General features: G+C 35.0%; 3 protein-coding genes across 3 annotated transcripts; 2 read left to right on the forward strand and 1 right to left on the reverse strand.

Annotated features, from left to right (window-relative positions):
* Positions 1 to 138: 138 nt before the first annotated feature.
* Positions 139 to 8,341, forward strand: LOC140049210 (all-trans-retinol 13,14-reductase-like). Its single transcript, XM_072094081.1, has 10 exons — positions 139 to 429; positions 652 to 834; positions 1,128 to 1,372; positions 1,601 to 1,805; positions 2,490 to 2,684; positions 3,728 to 3,850; positions 5,933 to 6,184; positions 6,330 to 6,496; positions 7,185 to 7,344; positions 7,548 to 8,341. The coding sequence occupies exons 1-10, from the start codon at positions 222 to 224 to the stop codon at positions 7,685 to 7,687; spliced, it is 1,878 nt and encodes a 625-aa protein (XP_071950182.1). The 5' UTR covers positions 139 to 221; the 3' UTR covers positions 7,688 to 8,341.
* A 158-nt stretch (positions 8,342 to 8,499) lies between these two features.
* On the reverse strand, positions 8,500 to 21,215 carry LOC140044662 (uncharacterized). Its single transcript, XM_072089272.1, has 7 exons — positions 19,746 to 21,215; positions 18,548 to 19,326; positions 13,138 to 14,361; positions 12,624 to 12,689; positions 11,961 to 12,104; positions 11,070 to 11,264; positions 8,500 to 10,273 (listed from the first exon to the last, which is right to left on the reverse strand). Exons 1-7 carry the CDS (start codon positions 19,918 to 19,920, stop codon positions 9,737 to 9,739), a joined length of 3,120 nt encoding a protein of 1,039 aa, XP_071945373.1. The 5' UTR covers positions 19,921 to 21,215; the 3' UTR covers positions 8,500 to 9,736.
* Positions 15,223 to 18,176, forward strand: LOC140049305 (COMM domain-containing protein 3-like). Its single transcript, XM_072094196.1, has 5 exons — positions 15,223 to 15,384; positions 15,881 to 15,989; positions 16,302 to 16,461; positions 16,887 to 17,003; positions 17,654 to 18,176. The coding sequence occupies exons 1-5, from the start codon at positions 15,261 to 15,263 to the stop codon at positions 17,711 to 17,713; spliced, it is 570 nt and encodes a 189-aa protein (XP_071950297.1). The 5' UTR covers positions 15,223 to 15,260; the 3' UTR covers positions 17,714 to 18,176.
* Positions 21,216 to 23,442: the final 2,227 nt, after the last annotated feature.

Raw genomic sequence — 23,442 nt, forward strand, 5'->3', positions numbered from 1 at the left:
CCGTTCTTCTTTTTATCTGTACTGTATTTGAAAAACAATTCAATTCAAGAAAGTTTAATAAAAAAAAAGTTGGCCGAGCGCCATATAATTATAGAGGGCGGTATACAAGGAAACTTCATCGCATGCAGTCTCTTTTTCGGGAAAAAACGTCCTTTTTGATAGCGACGATTGCGAAGGAGGCGGATCCCTCTTCAAAAGTTGATCAATTATTATTATAAAAAATGGCATTTGTTGAAGAAGGTCTTCGTTTAATAGCTGGTCATCCGTTCCTTGTGTTAGGTTGTTCGGTGGTCCTTTTCCTAGTGTATAACATTGGTAAATTTGCTAATGCCTTCAACGTAGGTCCAAATCCTTTCAAAACGTTGATCGAGACCAAGTCAGCACCGTACATCAGCGATCAGGCAGCTCGAGATAAGGTGATCAAACAAGGTAATGAGCACTATCCAAGGCCTAGACTGCAAGTGCATCAGCCTGGTTGGTTGGGTTGTGACCAGGGGTTGGCCACCAGTACTCAACATCACATCGCCGTAGTGATACTACATAAAAAGACTTTATTAAATAAAATGCCTTTTTTTAAAGTCACTTTTTATAGACCTACTAAGAAGGCCATTTGATTAAAAAAAAAAATTAAATTGTATTTTTTTAAATCAGGTTTTACATTACAAAAAGTTCCGGAGAACCTTGATGCTATTGTGATAGGCAGTGGAATCGGTGGTCTGTCCACTGCAGCAGTCCTGTCCAAGGCTGGCAAGAAAGTACTGGTTCTTGAGCAGCATGACCAAGCCGGAGGATGCTGCCATTCTTTTCACGATAAAGGATACGAGTTTGATGTTGGTGGGTATCATGATTTATGGCACTACTGCACTTTTGCAACAACTTAAATTATTTTGAGAGTTGATGATGGCAACGCTAAACATTCGTGGCTAAATGTGCAGTAGTGCTAAACTACAGTATTATAATGCTTATAATTTCACCTACGAAAGTTTTGTTTTAAATTCAATGAGCAATACATTAATGTCAACACATCTTTTGACTAATATTTTTCCATACAATTTGTTGTTTAACAACATTTTTTTCCAGTATAAATCTTTTTCAATACTTCAATTTCTTTTTTAAAACAATCAAAGGAATTCACTATGTTGGCGAAATGGAGAATAACACCTTGACACAGATATACGTTGACCAAATCACTGATGGAAAGTTAGAATTTACGAAGATCGATCAAAACTTCGACACATTGGTTCTTGGAAAAGGTGAAAACCAACGATCTTACAAACTTGAATGTGGTTCAAGAGAAATCTACAGACAAGGACTTTTGAAATGTTTCCCAGATGAGAAAAAAGCCATTGACAAATACATGAAACTATTAAAGGTTTAATATTATATTAATTATTTGAAAAAAAATCGTATTTGTCATTTTTCTATTAAATTAAAATTATATACATGCATGAAAAAAATATTAAAGATTTTTATAATTAAATAATATTTAAAAAAAATTGATTTCTTGTTTTCCATTTTTCTTATTCATACAAAATTATTGACATGCATGGTAAAAAACAAAACACAAAATAACATTTAATTTATCGTCTTTGATTTTTAGGAGATTAAAAATGCCAGTCTTGGATTCATGTTTCCAAAAATAGCACCAAAACCTTTGCTGAAATTGATGAACATGACTGGTCTGAGTAAACTGCTTTTCTCATCGTATGACAAATATGCTAAATTGACAACACAGGAGGTCTTGGATGGGTTAACAGATAACAAGGACTTGAAGGCGCTATTCTGTTATTGTTACGGAGACTATGGTGCGTGATTTGTCTCTTAGACCTGTATTCATTCATCCTGGACTATCTTTAGTCCTGGACAAAATCCCAGAGAGAGTCCAGAGCTAATTTATCTCTTAGGCTTGTATACATGAAAGGGGACTATCTTTAATCCTGGATTAGCCTTGGTACTGGACTAAGTCTACAAAAGAGAAGGGGGTGGAGAGAGGAATCCAGAGGTCAAAACATAGTGGGTCGGCCTATGTCAACATGGTTAATTTTGCATACTGGTCTATTATTAAGAGAATAAATGGACATAAAATATGTATAAAGTGCATGAAAACAAAATGTAGAAGCAATATGCTCTTATTAATAGTGAGTAAAGCTCTGTCTACACTAGTTTGACAAACAAAGTGTGATGTGCCTAAATATGGTAGTGACATGCTTAAATATGGTAGTGATGTGACATCATCATGTCCATATATGGGCACATCACAATTTTTTTGTCACAAAGTTTGATAGTATAGACAGAGCTTTACACTACCCTAAATGCTTCCTACATGTTCTTAAATTAATGCGGTACTTATGTGGGTTTAGCACTGTATTGACCATAAAGACTATACGTTAATCATCCAAAGCCTGGATTGAACTAGAACCCTGAGATTGTCAAGCAAGCATGCTACCACACACCCACAGTGCTGTAAATTAATTCTATTTCATTTACAGGTACGGTACCAAAGGCATCAACATTCGTAATGCACGCTATGCTTGTTAACCACTTTATATACGGCTGTTTCTATCCCCGAGGGGGAGCTAGTGAAATAGCTATGACCATAATCCCAACAATAGAAAAGGCAGGAGGGCGTGTGCTTGTCAGAGCCCCAGTGTCGGAAATCATCATGGAAAATGGCAAAGCATGTGGTAAGTATGGCATATTTTAACAGTCTTAAGCTCCGTCTACACTATCAAACTAGTTTGACTTGCACAAATATGGTACTGACATGGTCAAATATGGTAGTGATATGGTTAAATACGGTACTGATATAACATCATCATGTCCATATATGGGCACATCACATTGTTTTGTCACATAAAGTTTGATAGTGTAGACAGGGCTTAAGTATTGGAATACAGTAGAACGTCCATTAAGGGACACCTTTAAGACTCAACAACATGTCCCCTCAATAGGGGTTGGCTGTTGAGTGAAAATGGTTTTGAAATAAAGATGGGCAATATATGTTATAACACTACAGTACGCCCATATTGCGTAATATATTCAATGGTCTAATTCATATTTTTCACGCTGCTGCTCTAGCACGCTACGTCACATGAGATGACTCATTAATTAGATGAAATCAAGCAGCAGTTATAGTACTACACTTTGAAATTTTTGTTAAAATGGAAACTCCACTATAATTTATAGGTAGCAGCTGCATATCTGGTATTTATGAGTCCCATGAAAATACTGTATTTCACTGTCAGATCATTGAATTATTATCAAAACAGTCCATGAAAGTTTTTGTTTGTAATATGATACTTCACACTTGAAGTATCTAAGGTGTGATGAAGTGACCCCCAGACTTGACCTTAGCAATAAAATAAACTAAATTGAGTCTGTTTAATATCAAAGTTATTCACTTCTGTAACAAAATTCACATTATAGAAAGAGAAAAGAAACGTTTAATTATAACTAAAAAAACCACATTGTCTGACAGACAATTGAAGTATTTGGTAATTACATTTTTTTCAGGTAAAATAAATATTACGTGACAATAAAATGACACATTCAAAAACAAATTTGAAATAAAAAAATATTTTTCAGAGGGACAATATATCTTTAAAACTGTTACGTCAATAAGCGAGCAGCGTTTTTTTGTAAGAAATATTTCTTGTTTAAATCTGAAAATCTTATTGTTGTATATTGAGTATTACTATTAATACTTGTTTTTTCTCTCTCTCTCTAGGTGTTCGTGTTGCAAAGAGTAGCGGATCTATTGATATAAAAGCTCCTGTGATTATTTCGAATGCTGGTATTTACAACACTTTTCAACGGCTAATACCAGCAGAAACATCAAAAGCAGTAGGACGTATGTCATGTCACTTTTTTTATACAATACTTATAATAATAATATTTAATAAATTAATACATAAAAAAACACAACCAATATTGACTTTGTAAAATTGACTGTATTATCACAAGTGCAATATTTCCTTCAATTTTGCAAAATAAGAGTTTATAATTTAAATTTTTTTTACCACAACACTAAACACTAGTTATTTAGGGAACAAAATTGCATGAACATGTTTAACTATTAGTACTTGAAATAAAGCTGGCCTTTTTGTGTTATTCACCATAAAACTACCTTCATTAAAAAGTAAAATCCACAATTGCTCAGATAACTGATCTTCCCTATTTCAATTGTTATATCATAAGCTTTGCCTACTAATACTACTGTTAGTAGTTAAAAGTAGATTACATTATTAAGCCTTTTTATTGAATTTGAGCTGCCCTGAATGATCATTGTAAGCAACTTAACCTTTTGTATCCTGCTAGCTTATTTCTGTCCTAACTATCTTAAGTATTAAAAACCACAGAAACTCACTATAGTATTTAAGCAAAATATGATTTCATGTGTTTGACTTTGACATTGAACCTTGATAAAAACTTTCTGTTATCTTATCATATATAGAGCGATGTAATATTTGTACAATAACACACCATTGTTCAAAACAATACATGGACCTTATAAATTAGGTCCATGTTCTGATTACTGTATTAATCAAAGTCAACCACTAAAGCGTGGTTCCCACTAGCGACGCAACGCAAGGACGTAACGCAACGCAAGTGAATTGACCAATCACAAGCGATGGCTTATTCGCTTGTGATTGCTAACTGTCTATAACTTCGCTTGTCATTGGTTAAAACGCTTGTGTTGCGTTATGTCCTTGCGTTGCATCGCTAGTGGGAACCACGCTTAACAAGTACACATACTGCACACAGTGTATTTATATTTACACACTATCCAGATTTCTGTAAAGAACATTTTGTTAAAATTTTGAAAAAAAAAAATTAACTAACAAAAAAAACTGCTCTGCCCATATGGATGTTGTAAATAAGCCTATACCTCAAAATCAGTCATGTCTGTATCATAATTTTTAAAACATTATAGGTGATAATTGGTTTAGTCACTTAATTTTTTAGACTGACCCCACCCTGATATTGGTTATTCCCTTTTCTTCTATTCTATTCTGTCTCGAACAACATAATTTTGTTAAAAAATGGAAATGCTTTTAATCAGGTGCTGAACGTCAGTCTACAGTATGCCTACATAATAAAATTTATCATAATTTATGATAAAAAAAGACAAACATTAATGTTATATGTCTAGACAAGATTATTATCCACAAAAGCCATACTTTAAGATAATAATTGACCACAAACTTGAAGTACTAGATATTTTTAATATTCAATTACGAATATCAAAATTTTGGCAATGTTTTGTATAACACAATTGCAATGACATTAATGAGCTTAAAAATCATAACAACTACAGTAGAACCTCCATTTTACGTACAGTACGGGACCGAAAGGCGTACGTAAAACAAGAGATTCGTAAAATCTAGGTTGACCTTAAATTGACCCCCAAATACGTAGAAATCGTAGCTATAAAGGCTACCGTGTTTGCCTAGGCCTAGTCCTACTTTACTGTACAGCATGCAGGTGGTCACTAGCTAGGCCTTGCCTAGACTATTCAGGCCAGGCTAGCAGGCCTAGCAAGAGAAGATGTGAGGCCTAACTAGAAAAGTACACAGTATGTACAGCCTGTGCGTTATAATAAGAAAATGATGACGTCATCGGTCATTATAAGCGTACGTAAAATCCAGGGAACGTAAAATTAGGGTACGTAAAACAGGTTCTACTGTAACTGTAAATACACTGATATTGACAGTTGACTTTTCATTGTGATGAGAAATAATTAATAAAATATTTTTTCCCACGATACAACGATACAGTATGTAACAGGACAATAAAATGTAATTATATAAATAAACCAATCTAGTTTTTGTTATTAGGTTTTGTTCTATACAAACCCTTATAAAAAATTACTTTTAGCTGCAGTGAAAGGAAAGAAAAATGATAACTTTGAAACTAAAAATTCAATTTCTAGGTGTGGAAGACGTGTACAAAGGTGGACGACATGGTTTAGGAGCAATGTCGGTGTTCATCGGTTTAAAAGGAACATCAAAGGAATTGAAACTTAAGGCAGGCCAAGTATGGGCATTTACTGGTAGCGAGATGGATGATTTAGCGGAAGAGTACCTTGGAAGAGCGCAGAAGGACGCAGCCAAAGACCAAATCCCTTTGCTGTTCATTTCATTCCCATCTGCTAAAGACACAACTTGGGATGCTCGTATGCCAGGTAGTTTAATTAATTTGCATAATCATACAGGTGTTTGCTTGTTATGGGGTGCTCGTATGCCAGGTAGTTTAATTACTTTGCATAATCATACAGGTGGAAGTTATTTGCATATTCAGCCACATGAATTTATTATTTTTTTAAACAGGAAAATCAAACTGCACATTAGTTTCTCTGGCCAATTACAACTGGTTCAAGAAATGGGAAGATGAGAGGGTAATGAAGCGTGGAGAAGATTACGAAACAATTAGAGATTCAATTGGTAACTTGATGTGGGAACAGACGTGTGAAATCTTTCCCCATCTTAAGGACAAGGTTTGTACAAAGTTTTCAATAAAATATTTAATCAGGCCTAAAAACAAATGCCCAAATGCACAAACCTGACCAAGCTAAAATAGGCCCTTTCTACACTATCAAACTTTATGTAACAAAAACAAATGATGTCATATTTGGGCACATTTTTTGTCAAACTGTATAGTATACAAAGCTTTAGGTATAGCACTACAGCTTTTTGGTATTGTTACTTCATTGTATTTTGACTATACTAATAATAATAATAATCATTTTTCACAAAATTCTAGCAAAATTAAGTAAGGATCAAAATTAAAATCCTGTTTTCCTTTTTGATACTATTTTTAAAGTTGGATTATCTTCAGCTTTGAATTGCAATGTTTTGAGTCATAAATTTCAAATACAATTAAAATAACAATAATAACAACATAATAAAAACAAGAAATATTTCTTACAAATCATTGTTCTTTCTTCAGATATATTTAATTATTAAAGTAATTATTAAAAAGATGTCCCAACAATACATAAAAATCAAAGATAGCCCATATATGGACACGATTACGTCATATCACAACCATACTTGGGCACATCACACTTTTTTGTCAAACTAGTTTGATAGTGTAGATAGAGCATGTACATGAATTCTCTCCAAAATGTGTTTTTGTATATAAAAGAATACAATGTACGCTTATGGTATTTGGTTTTTTTTTAGGTCGAGTATTTCTCAATTGGTAGCCCTCTTAGCAACAGACATTACATTGCTGCCATGAAGGGAGAGATGTATGGCATGGACCACAACCTTGAACGCTTTCAAAGAGAAAATTGTGAAAAGTTTCGGCCAGAAACAAACATACCTGGACTTTTCTTGACAGGCAAGTTTCAATTTAATTTTTTGCATTTTCGACAGTGTCGTACGACGAGGCGCGAATCGTCGGTGCTGTCTTGAGGTAGCATCAGGCTTAGATTTTAGGTTGTTGCATGTCTGAGTTGGCCTTAACAGAACAGAAAATGTAACTTTGTTTTATGAAATGCAACAACATCTTTCTTTAATGTTTTTTTTTGTTTTCATTTACAGGTCAAGACATTATGACCTGTGGCTTTGCTGGGGGTCTGTATGGTGGGCTAATGTGCGCAGGAGCTGTTTTAGATCGAAATCTTTTTGTTGACCTTATAACGTTGAAAAAGCAAGCAGCAAAAAAAAATAAAAGCCTTTAAACCGATCTTATTTACTTTGATACTACTACTACTTTAATTGTTTTTGCTACCTGGTTGAATGAAAATAAATAAAAAAAACATAAAAATTGGATAATGGTGAACTAACTCGACACCTAATTACAATATTAATTAATTACGGTATATAAATAGAAAAGTATGAAATAGCTGCTTTATATGATAAAATAAATAGCAGGTATGGATTTCTAACAATAATTCTGAAAAAGGATAATTTATTGTTTTAACAATAACTGGCACTCACCCATCCACTAGTGTGAAATAAAACATTCATAATTAAATACCAAATCCCTTTGCTGTTCATTTCATTTCCATCTGCTAAAGACACAACTTCGAATGCTCTTATGCCAGATAGTTTACTTAATTTGCATCATACAGGTGGAAGTCTGTTTGTCTGTTTAAATGGCACTCTCATCCGTCCACTAGTTTGAAAATAATATGCAGTGTGAAATAAAACATTCAGAATTAAATGCTTATGTTACCTAATGTATTAAACAAACTTGCAGACAAAATATTTAATTGTACTGATATACAAAGCAAAGATTACTTTCTTAGATGAAATGTAATGAAGATAACTAAGATGTTGACGTGTAAATGTATATGAAATTTAGAATAAATTATGAAACGGAATACAATTATTTTATGTAGTGTAGTGTTTCTTTACCGCCAACTCCATTCTCAAAAAGAAAGAAAAAAACACCGTTCATTAAAGCAAGGCTACTCCTAGAAAGGAGTATTGGAAAATATATATTTGAAAATCTGTTGATAGTTTATTCAACCATATTTTTTTACATGCAGTATATAAATTATAATTTAATCTAATAAAACCTATAAAACAAAACGAATAAAAAAAAACCATTAGTTCTTGCTAGTTAGCTAATACTACAGGATTTGCTGTTAGAAAAGTACCCAAAAAATGTAATTTTAAAAGTTAGGAGGAGGGGTTGGAGTCTAAATCATGATCTTAATTCATATTATATGCCTTTTAGTAATTGTAAAAGTCTAAATAATAAACAGCAACTTTAAGTCAGTTCCGAGTAAGCCACTCCTTAAAAACACTTGAATTAAAAAAAAAGGAATCTACTTACACGTCATGTGAGTGTTCAAGAAGAAAAAATAAGTAGATTGTATAAAAATCAGACAAAAGTCTCGACAATCGGGCGTCCTGCCAAATCGGTACTTAAATTGATATTGGAACAGTAAGGTTTACCATGGCAGACGAAACTAATTTTGTCCACGTGGCCTGTCATAATGTTGTGAAATTACGATAATTAGTAGCCAGGTATCACATTTTGACCTTCACTGTCTGATATAGAACAGGTACATTCTCAACAATGAGACCTGGATGATTTTAAGTTTGATTACTGCAGCAAATTGTGCGATTACAGACTAAAGCTCTGTCTACACTATCAAACTTTATGTGTAAAAGTACAAAGGTGAGACAGTAGGCTATTCAAGGAATAAAAAGGCACTATCTACTGTAAGCTGGGCCTGTTCAGACCTACAGAGTTATGCTTTCATATCATAAACCAGGAGAAAATTAGGACACTGATCTTTCGTTTGTTCAAGGTACAAGATTAGTGAATGACGCTTACAATATGAAAGTCATGCATACAAAAAAAAGATGATAACAAAATGTGATGTGCCCATATATGGACATGATGACTACCATATTTGGCCATATCACTACCACCTTTGATAGTGTAGACAGAGCTTTAAAGGTCTTGTCAAATAGTGGGTGGGGGTGTTCAGGTAAAAGCTAGTCTATAAAAAAAGGTCTTTTGCAACATTTTATAATATATTTTGCATTAAAAATAACATTTCTACACTCTACTCAAAATTATAAAATTTTTGGTTATATTGTTAAAAAATCAAGGCATGATGAGTTTCTGAATAAAAAATGTTGTTAAGCTCTGTCTACAAATATGGTAGTGATATGCCCAAATATGGTAGTGATATGACATCATCATGTCCATATATGGGCACAGCACATTTTCATAGTGTGTAGACAGAGCTTGAGTGTTTACAAACGTGTTAAAAATCTTCAAATAACTCATGCTCAATCCCTTTTAAAAGTTCATCAATGTTTTCCCCCAAATCAGCGTTTGTCTCGGAATTAATTCCATGATTCCCGACGGAAGTTGAACTTTCCAAACATACTCTCTTGGGCGACTTATCCGCCCCCACACTCCCCCTCTTGACGTTATCGTCTACGGTAATATTACCTGTTTTTGGAGCATGCTCAGTTGTAGTCAGTGAGTCACGTTTACTTTGTTCTTGGCTTCTCATCAAATGTTGTGTTTTTGTAGGCCTCCCAACAAAAGTGTTTTTGTGTTTTGTAAATTGAGTTTTCCTTGTAGTATTTGACTGAACTAAATTTGACCTCTTATGACCCAGTTGTATAATGAATTCTTTCAATCGGGGACTGTATGTAGATGGTTCGGATAGGTTTTCATTCAACACTGCCCGGCGTTGATTCTGACCTTTAACCTCAGCAGGGAATAAATGAACTAAGTTGCTAGGTGTGATGTTCAGATAATGATTTCGAAGGGACGGACTCAATACGCCAACCTGTAAAAAATACAATTAGTTGCATTGTAAAAGAAAATTGTGGCAGGTATTAAATGTTCTTTGTTAACATAGTGCACATTTAAGCTTAGTTACTTACTCAGAAAAATTGGTTTCATGGGCCAATTATTTCTAAATTTGGTCGGTATTTACTATACTTATTTCAACTTTATTGACATAAAAAACAAATACTTCAACTTTATCAACTCACCTGAGTAAATAATTAAAACCGATTTTCCTCTAGATAAATTAATTTGGGCGAATCAAAATCATTCACTAATGCGCATGAATTAATATTATCCAATCCTTTTTGTGACGCAATGCGCAACCAATCATACATAAGTCAGGAATGTTTGTTTCACGTAAATATATTCGCTAATGGAAAAGAGACTTAAAAGCTACAACAATATGCCTTTTTCACGAAACAGAAGACATCTTCGATCAATGACAAACAAGGATGTGCAGAGAAGCGTAACCAACAGAAATAACAGCATTTTCAGGGAATTTTTAGGACACCATGTTAAAAATTGTAACTCTTGAAAGAAGTATCGTATGAGAAAAAAAAATACTGTACAATGTTTTTAAAAGATTGGCCACAGTTAGGTAGGCTAATCTTTTAAGAAGATTTTACAGTACAAATTTTGTCCATATGACTGTCTGTTAAGGAGTTACAAATCCTCCAAAAATATGCTCGCTGCGCTCTGTTATTTCTGTAGGTTCTGCTTCCCTGCACAGCATTGTTTGTCATCCATCGAAGATGTCTTCAGTTTCGTGAAAAAGGTGTATAGCTGTGCCTCACCTGTCTTAGAATCAGAACACATCCTGGTTTTAACTCGTCCTTCAGATCTTCCATCAGCTTCCGATGGATGGTTCCCTGTATCTCTCCGGTTGGATCCTTCAGGATACTGCTGGCATCAGTTCCATTGAATTGAATTGTCTTTAATAAGACACAGAGATGCGCTACTTTGTTTTGCTGAAGCTGTTTCAACGAAGCCTGAAAAAAATTATTATTTTGTAACTCGTATAAATTCCAACTTTATCATCAGACAGAATTTCACGCTAAGCTCATGCATAAATTAATCATGAGCACCGTCCTGCGGCTTCCTGTCCTGTTTTGTAAAGTCTCTAATGTCAAAGGCTATACAGCAGGCTATTCAAGGAATAAAAAGGCACTATCTAACCTATCTGTTCAGAGTTATGCTTTTATATTGCACACCAGGAAAAGGTTAGTGGAAGCCACCTCTTACGACACTGATGTGTCATTCTTTACGACAACTCAAGGTACAAGATTAATGAATGACGCTTACGATACGAATATCAAGCATCAACGATTTTGACCTCCAACCAAACCAATTTACTCCTGCATACCAGATATTCGCCAAAATCAGTGACGCTTCAGTTTCTAACGAAGGCGATAGTTAAGAGAGTCTGAACACTTTGCTTTTACGACGCAAATTATAATATGACATTGCTTGCGATATGAAAGCATAATTCCAGAACATATTCTTTGCTAAGGAAGCACAGGTTGTTAAATGTCAATTTAAAACACTTTTATTTCGATTTAGATATGCGCTGATGAACAAAGCATATTGAACATGGAGCCATGGGGCAACAGTTAGTGCATGTTTGTATATATCGGAATAAGTATCGCAAAAGTCCAATAAAAGACATTTATTTTGCAGTGCAGTACCTTTCGCAATACCAGCGCTATGTTGTTTCTTGTCAGAATTGATGTAGGATCCTCAACATCTATGTCCAAAACATGCAGCATAGTTGTCCATGTACCGCTTGTGAAATCATCAACAATAGGTGTGAATTGTGAACTTGGTATGTCCTACAATAAATGAATTTAATATAAATATGATGTATCTACACTATTAAATTACATATTATGTATCCGTCTACTGTGGTTACATTTCACACATGTATGGAAATGCTCATTTAGCATAGTCTTCATTCAAAAGTGACATCCCAGTTTATTCAGCTGAGTTAATCCTAGGGGTTTTAGGAGAGTTACCCTGGTGTTCTGGTCTACCTCAGTCCCGGTCATTGTAAGTCGTTTGATGCCAGCTGTACAACACAAAGGCACTTTAAGCTCTGTCAAGCTAGTTTGACAAAAAAAGTGGGATGTTCCTAAATATGGTAGTGATATGCCCAAATATGGTAGTGATATGCCCAAATATGGTAGTGACATGACTTCATCGTGTCTATATATGGGCACATCACATTTTTTTGTGACATAATGTTTGATAGACAGAGCATAAGCCCAGTAGGCTGTGAGTCACAGGTTGTTCTCCAGTACATTCCTATTAACTCTGCTTTCTTGATCACAGTATGGGAATGTTAAACCTACCATCTTTTCTTCTTCATTTTCATCAGTTTCGGAAAGGACAACATCAAATTTGTTTTCATCATTGCTCTAAAAATTACCACAGAAACAAAGTTAAATATCTCAAGATGTGTGTCTAATTATCAGATTAAAAAATTAAGCACCAAACAAAACTTGATTTCCCAATAATACGAGAATAATTCAGAGTACGAATAAAACTTAATTGATGCAAAGCTATTCATTTTCTTCTTAAGCTCTGTCTGCACTATTAAACAAGTTTGACAAAAATATATGATGTGCCCAAATATGGTAGTGATATGACATCATTGTGTCTCTATATGGGCACATCACATTTTTTGTCACATAAAGTTTGATGGTGTAGAGAGAGCTTAAGGTTCCATGCAGTGGTCTAGAGGTATGGATGATAGGTGATCTGAAAGTCAATGGTTAAGTACCACCCACACCCATACATTCAGTACAATTACCTCAGATCAGGGCAGAACATATGACTTACTTAGACATACTGTATTTTACTTACTGAAATTAGTTTTGGTAGGATACCAGCTGGCCCTGGAAACTTCCTCAGCCTTGTTTTTTCAACCTTTCTCACTGAAGTAGGTGTTCTGCACAGCTCTGCAACTCTAGGTGTGAAATGTGGTGTCTGTGGTGCCGAAAAAAGTGGATCGGGTGTTCTGGCAATCCTACTTGTTCCAGCTCCCTGAAAGACTCTTGGTGAGGTGTGCCTATTGCAAGGAGTTCTGGGTCTTGGAGTGTATGGTGAATGCTGCTGAAAGTTTGCCCTTTGCTTATTAGCTACAGACATACTAGACTCTGTGTGATGATGATAAGAGTTAGTCTTGTACTGGTGGTTTAGCATGGTGTTTGATTTACAAGTATCAGCTTGTCCGTGGGTCAATTTTGATGACATAGCAGAGTAGGATAGATTATTGTTGTAGTTATTTCTCATCTGCAAATCCTTGACAGCAATATCTTTTACACCAGACTGGTTGATATTATTAGTTAATGGTTGAAAATTCCTACCATTAATTTCCTTATTGCAGTTATTATTCATTTGAATAGAAGTTCTTAAACTTGATGCCTTTCCATTCGGTTGATTGATTATTGTTTTTGACTGATCTGTTTTGATATTCAGACCTGATCTATTACCATGACTACCCATGTTCTTTTGTAGAATCTGCAAAGCTGACCTTTGACATGGTTGTTGTCTAGTATTATTGTCATTGCTAAGTGTTTTATCTATATCATTATTGGGTTTGTTCCAACTAAAACGTTGAGATTTAGGTGCCTGCAGCTGCTGTGATGGTGATGCTAACATGTTGGAATAACATGCCTGCTTGTTGGGTGTTTTCTGCTGGTTGGTTTCAAGTAAATTATCTTTTGGGGCCAGGATACCTTTAGCAGGAAGTGTTGGTTGCCTTGCTGTAGAATCAGTCAAGTCTTTCAGGGTGGTAGAACCCGATGTTGTCCTGTTGCATGTTGTTAGGCTATCAGACGTGGTGCTGCATGCTGTCCTAGCAGTAGTAGTTGTGGCATTATATTTTGGCCTACCATCAGAAGTCGGCGGAGAACTTTGTTTAAATTTAAAATTGAATTTGCTAACAGCACCCAATGGTTGGTGACCAGAGGTTCGTTTTGGGGCGAGTTGAGAACTACATAATGGTGTTTTGTTGATGATATTTGTTTGCTTAAATTTGGATGACGAATTCACTAGAAATGTTTCTTCATCTAGATTTAGAAAGTCCTGAGTGAGAAAATAATGTCCAGAAATATAATCAATACAATCAATACACAATTTTTGAAAAAAAATTAAATAATTAATAAAACACAAATGCAAAAATGTTTTTAAGAGCAACTGTCTTACCTCATCCTCGAAGCTGAGGTCCGCAGGATCAACTTCACTGATTTGAAACATCTCAAGTCAGACTGCGTACAGAGTTTTAGTTTTTTATGAGCGGCATCAACTTTTAGTTAGGTTTAACTTGCTACTGTAGATTATTCTGTAAAATAACTCTTTCTCATTCTTTAAAATAGTACTTACAAATAAATATGAAAACGTCAACGACTTTTTTATATTTCAATTATTGCTTTTTAATTTTTTAATCACAATTGAGTGAGGTACGCCTGGACGAGCTGTGCCGATTTGGTTTTCATCACATTACTCTAGGACTAGCCTACCTAGTAGGCACGACTACGACGTGTTTATAAATAAGTAGTATAGGCTAGTATAGTAGTTAGTACACTGATAAAAGGCCTAGGCCTAGCTAGTAGGCCTAGCTAGCTAGCTAGGCCTACCTACCATCATACATAGAGATATTATAGTTCACTATAATATCTCTGGGCCTACTCATAATTTTGAATTTTCATTTAAAAATAACACACACACAAGCGCATAAGTCTGGGCTAGCCTGACTTAACATTTTACCTAATTACTTACACACTTAAATGACAAACAATTAGAAAAAAATAAGCATCAGTTTTCCTCTGCTCGTTCGATCCTCCGTTCCTTGCACATTTTTCTCTATTTTGAACAGAGCGCGCTCTCTATCTCGACGAGCATCATGGTTGACATTGAACTTTGACCTAACATTATAGAGGGCGAGGAGAGGGTGGTGGTGTCAAAATTCACTTACGAAAAAAAAAATGGAATTGAGTGCAGAACTTTCACAAAGTTTACAGATTTGTGGGGATTCAGTTCATATTAGGGATGAATTTTTCAAACCTTTAATAAATAATATTGTTGAAGATGTATTAGGCAATAAGTCAGGTACATAAAAACATATTAATCTTGAAAATACGTCGGCTAGGCCTAGGCCTAGCTAGCTAGCCTATACTAGGCCTACCGAAGTCCTAGATTAGCGGGTGTGTTACGTGTATGATACAGTACAGACACAGTGAACCCGCGGAGCTAACACTAACAGCAGAGGGTCCGTGGCTTAGTTAGATAGCCTACGTTAACCTAATTGTCATTAATGGTTCTTTTGCTATTTTTTACTCGTCGTAATTTATTATTTACTATTTAAATTATTCAATAAAAATGTTCCTTTTCAATACTGATGAATGACTAATTATAATGTTGTGTTTTTTTAAATTAATAAAATAACAAAGCTCTAGGTAGGCCCTATATTATACATTATAGGCCTACTAGGCCTAGATTTAATATACGTCATGATTTATGAAAAACAATAATTGTTCATATATATCAAAGACAGAGGCAGCCGTACACATAATTTTTTTTCTCCACATTTTTTCATTGACATTAGGTGATGTTGTAAAAGGCATTGAACCAGCTATATACAAACAGTCTTATGGGTCTCTAGCTACATTCTTCCTGGAGGCTGCAAAATATGATGCTACTTCTTCCAATATCAGGTATGGTAATGTTGCATATCAATCAATTGCAATCATAATAATTAATACTGACTGGTCGAGAGATCAGACACCATAATACATACATTTGCAAAGTATAGCATGAGTGTTTATTTATCGGAGCTTCTGTCACGAATTAGAGTCTATATGGAGTAAATTTTTTTTTTCATTTGAGTTTTACAAAAACTACTAGGCCTATGTCAGACGGAATTGTACCTCAATTTAACAATGGATATTATTATGTTTAAATTACCTACACTACAGAAAGGCGAGGGTGCTCTTATAAAGTAAACTTTTATCTTACTTTCATTTCAGTTCTTTGTTAGAAGACTGTAAATTTTCTGCCGATAGAACAGAGATGGTTAACACATTATTCAAAGAGAAAAAGCCAGCATTGCGAGCTATGCTATCCAGAATAGGAACATCACACCCACACGTTGTTGATGTAGACTGGCGGCTAGATTACTACATGAAGGTATATGTGGCTCATCATTTTCCACTATTGTGTGTAGCTGTAGCTAATGCCTTACCTCAACAGGTCTACAGACCATAGATCTACCAGCTGAGTTAACAAGACTCTAATTAAATACTCATCTCATAAAATATAAAGTAAAATGTATATTTTGTATGTTGTATTATGTCCAACAGAGTGATGGTTATGATGCTAGTCCTGTCATGTCAGGATTTGTTCGAATGTCGATTTACAACTCCACTCCCAAAGACTTGTAATAAGACTTTGTTTATGTAGAGCATCTTGTGTATATGTTTGTCTTGTGAACAGGATTGCCACCTTTAAGAAGGATAGTGAATGAATTCGCTAATGGTTATCCTTGGCAATTTGAATAAATACATTTTTGTTTAAAGTTTATGGAATTTATCTTTTATGATTTTTCCCCTCAGAATAACTATCTAGATAAAGTAAATAAACCAACTTACTTAATAACATTAAAGACAGAAGAGAATGGAAGTAACGAAATAAAAGATGTCCAATTTGGCTGCACATTAGAACAATTACAGGTTAGTAGCATAAACAGTGTATGTTTGTGTGTGAACAGGTAAAAGGACCATTGCATTTACTGGTCTGCTTGTAAAACTAGACTAAAGCTCTGTCCACACTATCATGTGAAAAAAAATGTGATGTGCCCATATATGGACAGTAGTGACGATGTCATATCACTACCATATTTAATCATATCACTACCATATTTAATCATGTCACTACCATATTTGGGCATGTCACAACCATATTTGGGCATGTCACAATTTTTTTGTCAAACTAGTTTGATAGTGTAGACAGAGCTTTAGAGCTGTTGACCTTACTGTATGTACAATAACTATTTCAAATTTAGTTTAAATTGTCTAATAATATGGTTTAAATTGTCTAATAATATGTAAATGAATAAAAAAAAAATTACTAACAGTTATACATAAGAAACCTTCCTAAAATAGTAGGGGATTTCCCTGATGTATATATTTGTGCCTTGTTGTACTGTTCAAACAAATAGAAACTTATTTACACAAAGTTGCTATTGACCAAATATGTTATGTAAATATGAAAATGAATATATAATTTCCACAAACGTTTCTGTATATTTTTAGCGAGTTTGTTGCTATCCTGAAATTTTGTTTCACTTGAATTAATAAATTATACTTTTCTTGCTTTATAGGATCTTGTCGGCAAATTAAAAGACGCCACCAAGAGTCTAGAGAAAGCAACGCACACATGAGGATTCAAGACTTACCGTAATCTTTCCATAATTATGTATATTGATATTAATACATTTTCTATAGATATTATCATAAACTGTATATTATAAACAAATAATTATTTTATAACAAATCGCTGTAGAAAAGATCTCTAAATCTCTGTCTACACTATCAAAAAATGTGTGATGTGCCCATATATGGTAGTGATATGACATCATGATGTCCATTGTATGCGCACATCACATTGTTTTTGTCATAAAGTTTGATAGTGTGGACAGGCTTAAGGTGAGAATGCAAGAAAACAGTAAACATACAATTATAGATTCTATTTCATAATTTAATAACAAAGATATTACTTTAAAAACAATTATATTCAATATAGTTTATACACACGTCAATATATCTGTAACTGAAGACCAAATTAATTAAATTTTAATTAAAAATAAACATGATGTTTAAATTTCATAAGTACTGATGTAAAATTGCTTTCAAATCGTCTACATTGTTTTAGTTTCACGTCATTGCATTCCATAATGAATCCAATACCCATTCCGATTGGTTGTCTCAGAGTACTCGCAAATATGTAAATGCAAATAATTTGACCAATCACATGTTCGGATTATTCGTCTCTTGTGATTGGTCAAATAATTTTAATTGCGTAATTTAATAATTAAAAAATGTTGATTTGCGACACTACCTACTGTACGACCTACGCAGTGTCATTTGTAGGTAGAAACGAAAAAACTGTCGAGAATAAAATAGGAAGAGGAAGCGTGCCCAAACTATCTGCACATGCGCACAATGAATAACTTCTAGGTCGGTCGTCGCAAATTCTCTATGTTGTATAATTTCTATAATTGTTCAGTCTTCAGTAGAATTACATTGCCTCTTTGCAAGTTGTAACTACGAAGTGATCGATCGTCTGTCAGTTCATTTCCCTCAAATATTAACCTTTGACACGTCCTCGGAAGTCTCGTTCTTATTTCAATCTGGTGTTTCAATCCAGCTATTGTATCATGGATACTTTCAATCGGGATTAAATCTCCGTTTGACTCAAGTTCAATCAAAACCTTTAAATTTCCAGTCTCTGCTTCCCTGATGTCGTCATCTGTAATCATTCGAACTGTTGGTAACGATCGCGGCGTCAAATACTTTGTGATTGGCTCACCGTTTTTCATGTATGTTTCCTCGTATCGTAATTGAAAACCATTGACCGAAGCTCTTAGCACAATTGCAACTTTATTCTTTATATCTTCAATAATATCAGAAGCCCAATCGACGTCTATTTTGAAAGAGATTTTATTCGCAAGCTCGATTACTATTTGATTATTTTCATTGGTATGCATTGGTTTTCTGGTTTTATTCTCCAAACGTGACACCATAAGTAGCGTCGCTTCCCCGTTGGCGATTCCGTACTTCTTCAGTTGCATGTCATCGTCGCAGAGATGTGTACCCCGGAAGTAAAGAACACATCGATCAGGCCATCCAACGCAGCGAGCTTCGTTAATTATTTGCGATTTCAGTGCTCGGACGGAGTCTTCTGGAGAAATTGTAAAACTTACAGATTTTGAGATGCTAGGCTCACAGTTTTGAGATATCTTTCTGGGACTCCATGATTTTGGACTTCCTTGTTCTGAAACAATACAATTAAAGTTACACTTAAATGCTTTTTATTGGACATATAACTATTATTGAACTATATAAAGTTATCGGTATTTGCTGCAATTTACACGGCAGATTAAAGTAAGCAAATCTAACCTAATCTAACGTAATAATTAACGAGGACATACTCCTGAGTAACAATGGAGTTACGAGACAGTAACTAAACTTTCAACACAAAGAGGGAATGGTTCTGTGTAGCAAGTTTATTAAAATAACTGACTGTTCCTAAGTTTACGTCAGACCGTGACGTAACAATGCGGGTCGGAATAACGAAGTTATGACATAAACTGGCGACGTTAACTGTGACGACACAAAGAGGAAAGAGTATTACTTCTCTGCACAACTGTTCCTAAATACAATCAAGTTTACGTAGCAATGCATTACTCTTACCTGTCGATTCTCTGGCCGTGATATTTATAACGGTAACTTTAACTAAATCGTTTGTATCTTGTCTTCCAAAATGTCTTTCTTCATGTGACCCACTATTGTAATGGAACGGATGCGCTCCGCTCGCAACGCCGTTTGTAAATCCTCTGGTAACACCATTCTGCATGCAACTATGCATAATTTAATTTATGATCAGTACAGTAGACCTATCTATGTTATAAAAAATGAAATCAGTAGGCCTACTTTAATTTATTCCTGCTACCACCGCCACAGATCTTGGGCAACTGCGGTATTACCGAACTTGTTGTTTGCCCGTGCGTGAAAGTTGAGGTTTAAACACTGAACTGGAGTTAAAAACACTGGTAAAGAAGGACACCAGGTAGGCGTTCACTTCCCGTTGCCTTTGTCATTTTTCAATGCCATAATCGTATGGGTGGTTACACACACGAAGATGGTGTTAAGTACGATATGGTGGTATTACTTATTGCTGTGAGTGGAACTAGACAATTCAAGCCTAAATCCTTTCTTTGAAAATCTTTTAACCCATTTTAATACATCGTTAATCAAAGGTAAAGGTTTGACGCACGAATGTTGAACGCTCCAATTATTTCACTGAATGACATAAATTAACGATAATGTGTTGACAAAATATGATTAGGGAAGTGCCATCTCTTCTCCGCTAACCCGACGTCCGACTCCTCCTCCGTACGGACGCAGATCATCTTCCCTAAAGCGTGGTTCCCACTAGCGACGCAACACAAGGACGTAACGCAACGCAAGTGAATTGACCAATCACAAGCGATGGCTTATTCGCTTGTGATTCACGCAGACGGGGGAAACACAATGATTGGAAGGGAATTCTCTTACGTTGCATAGATTGCGTTACGTTGCACGCGTCGCTAGTGGGAACCAAGCATTATTTGTGTAGCTATACTATGTACAGACGTAGGCCTATATAAAACATCTAGAGTATCTAAATATTCTTAATATTTCTTTATTTAATCACATTCTAAACAAAAAGAGATAGAGATGGCCGGCAAACATAATTGAAATTGGTGGTATAGAACAATAACCAACCTCTTAATTAAGCGTGGTTCCCACTGGCGACGCAACGCAAGGACGTAACGCAACGCAAGTGAATTGACCAATCACAAGCGATGGCTTATTCGCTTGTGATTGCTAACTGTCTGTAACTTCGCTTGTCATTGGTTAAAACGCTTGCGTTGCGTTTACGTCCTTGCGTTACGTTCTAGTGGGAACCAAGCTTAAGTCTTAGGATTATATTTTTGTCAAATGCTTAGAGTGCCTCTTCAATGTTTAGTTAGCATCAAATGCATTTAAAATCATTGTTTAAAGCAGAATATGTTATTTCCATTTACACTACCACAAAGAGAGTTGATTGGCAATCTAAAGGCCTATTTACACAGCCAGACGATCGGTAACGGTAATAAAAATAAAGAATCTATATGTTTCCTTATGACCATTTACACAAAGCGCGGAGCGGACGGGCGGTTTCCGCAGTGTAGATACAGATTCTACTTTACCTTGACCTTTAGACTATAAACCTGTTAAGGTTTGTGAGTCCCTCTTTGAACATCTTGGCTCAAACTTTAGGTTGTGGGTTTTCCAGTGTGTTTCAAGATGGGTTTTAAAATTATTTATAGAGGATGCATTTACTATATGATATGGCAAACTATTCCAATCATTTACTGCAGATATTGAAAAGAATTTCTGTCTGTGTTTCGATTTACTATGAACTTTTTTAATTTTAAAATTGTGGCCTCTAGTTACAGTAGATGGTGCTAATTCAAAAAAGACACCCGGATTAACATTATCATACTTTTGTATCATTCTAAAAATCTGTAAGCAGCAAGACCTCTTTCTTCGAAATGCTAATGATGGCAGTTTCATAAATTTCATTCGGTCACTATATGGTTGAGTTTTAATTTCCACAGCAAGTTTTGTGGCTCTTTGCTGAACTTTTTCTAAGAGAATAGAATCACCAACAAACTGAGGAAGACAAGCCGTACTAGAATATTCTAAAATCGGTCTAACCATTGATTTATAAAGGATAGACACTAAATGACTGTCTAAATATTCAAAGGTTCTCTTAATTAAACCAAGTCTAGAGTTAGCCTTTTTAACAACTTCAACGATATGATCATGAAAATTCAATTTATTATCAACTAAAACACCAAGATCTCTCATCTGAGTCGAGTTACAACTCCTAACTGAATTCTATCTGAATCTGTTCCCATAAAGTATGTTGTGTTCAAGGATTTTTTACCGAGATGCATAACCTTACATTTATTAATATTAAAGGGCAACTGCCACTTTACTGACCATTTATACATCTTATCAATGTCCGCCTGAAAATCAAGAGCATCTATGTCTGAATCAACAGCTTTGTATGTCTTTGAATCATCAGCAAACAAAAAAAAGAGGTGACTTAACTAATTGAGGCAGATCGTTGATAAATATTGTAAAGCAGATTACACCATATACACTCCCTTGAGGAATACCACTCTGGACCGATATCCAATCCGAAACTTCGCCATTTACCACCACTCGCTGGACACGATTTGACAAGTATAGTTTAATCCATTTCAACAATTCACCACGAATACCATATGTATGCATTTTATGGAGAAGTCTTTCATGTGGAACAGAGCTTGGGTCAAGCTACGCGATTTTTCGCTTAACGTTACCGCTCGGCGCTCGACTCGTAATAATATCTCTATGCTTAACCTTAAACAATGGTCAGGAATTGAGTCGGACTCGAAATTACACGCGATATGGATGTATGGCGACGGATGCCTTTTGAACAACCAAATGTATAGGTCTATACTTCTTTATTGTAGGCCTATGTAGTATCGTAGGGGCTGCCTTGAGTGGAGTGGTGTTACTACCACGTTTATCCAGCTGTATTTAATAGTCACAATACACAACATAACTGATGAGATGTTTATCTAGTCTATAACCTAACTTTTTAGTATAAATATTGTGAAAGGGAACGGTTGTTATAAGCATACAAAACTGCGTGCTTGTTTAGCATTGAAATGTGTGTTTATCTTCAAGTTTGTAGCCTCTCTAGAGAATCTCAATGTCGAGGTTGTAAACATTATATACCGCACGTACCTGGTGCCTATAGTATTTTGGATGTTTTGCCAGATTTTTGGTGAGAGTGGGTCAACTTAAAGCAATTTTGAATCGATCAGTGCATTCAAAATTAAACCAAATGCATGATGCGTGTCCTGAACCAAATAAAGTTATATGCTTTTTCTCAAACTTTAAAGTTAAACTTAGAGCGACAATTGCAGAATGCAAACAGTGCGAAAGACGATACTAGACATATTGAAGGAAGGGTGTCTGACCTGAGAATCATTCAAAGGTTCAACTAGAAATTCAATAGAAAACTTGTATGCTACCCACCTGTGGTGATGTTTTTGAGTCTCAAAGGTAAACCTTCCCTATACAATAGCCTATGTGTACAGAGTAAAAAAGTCACAACTTGGTATTCAGGTGGTTTACCGGCATTTACATTTATTTTAAAACGAAAGTGTACAGTCTACGTATGTTTCGACGTCTGATCTGTTTGACTACTCCATACAACTAACTCCTAAATTGAAAGAACTCCTCTTTAATTTTTTTTTTTTGGACTTCAATAAATCATAATTAGTCATAAATTTACAAAGTATAT

The sequence above is a fragment of the Antedon mediterranea genome, chromosome 1, assembly GCF_964355755.1.
Source record: "Antedon mediterranea chromosome 1, ecAntMedi1.1, whole genome shotgun sequence".
In the NCBI taxonomy this organism is placed as follows: Eukaryota; Metazoa; Echinodermata; class Crinoidea; order Comatulida; family Antedonidae; genus Antedon; species Antedon mediterranea.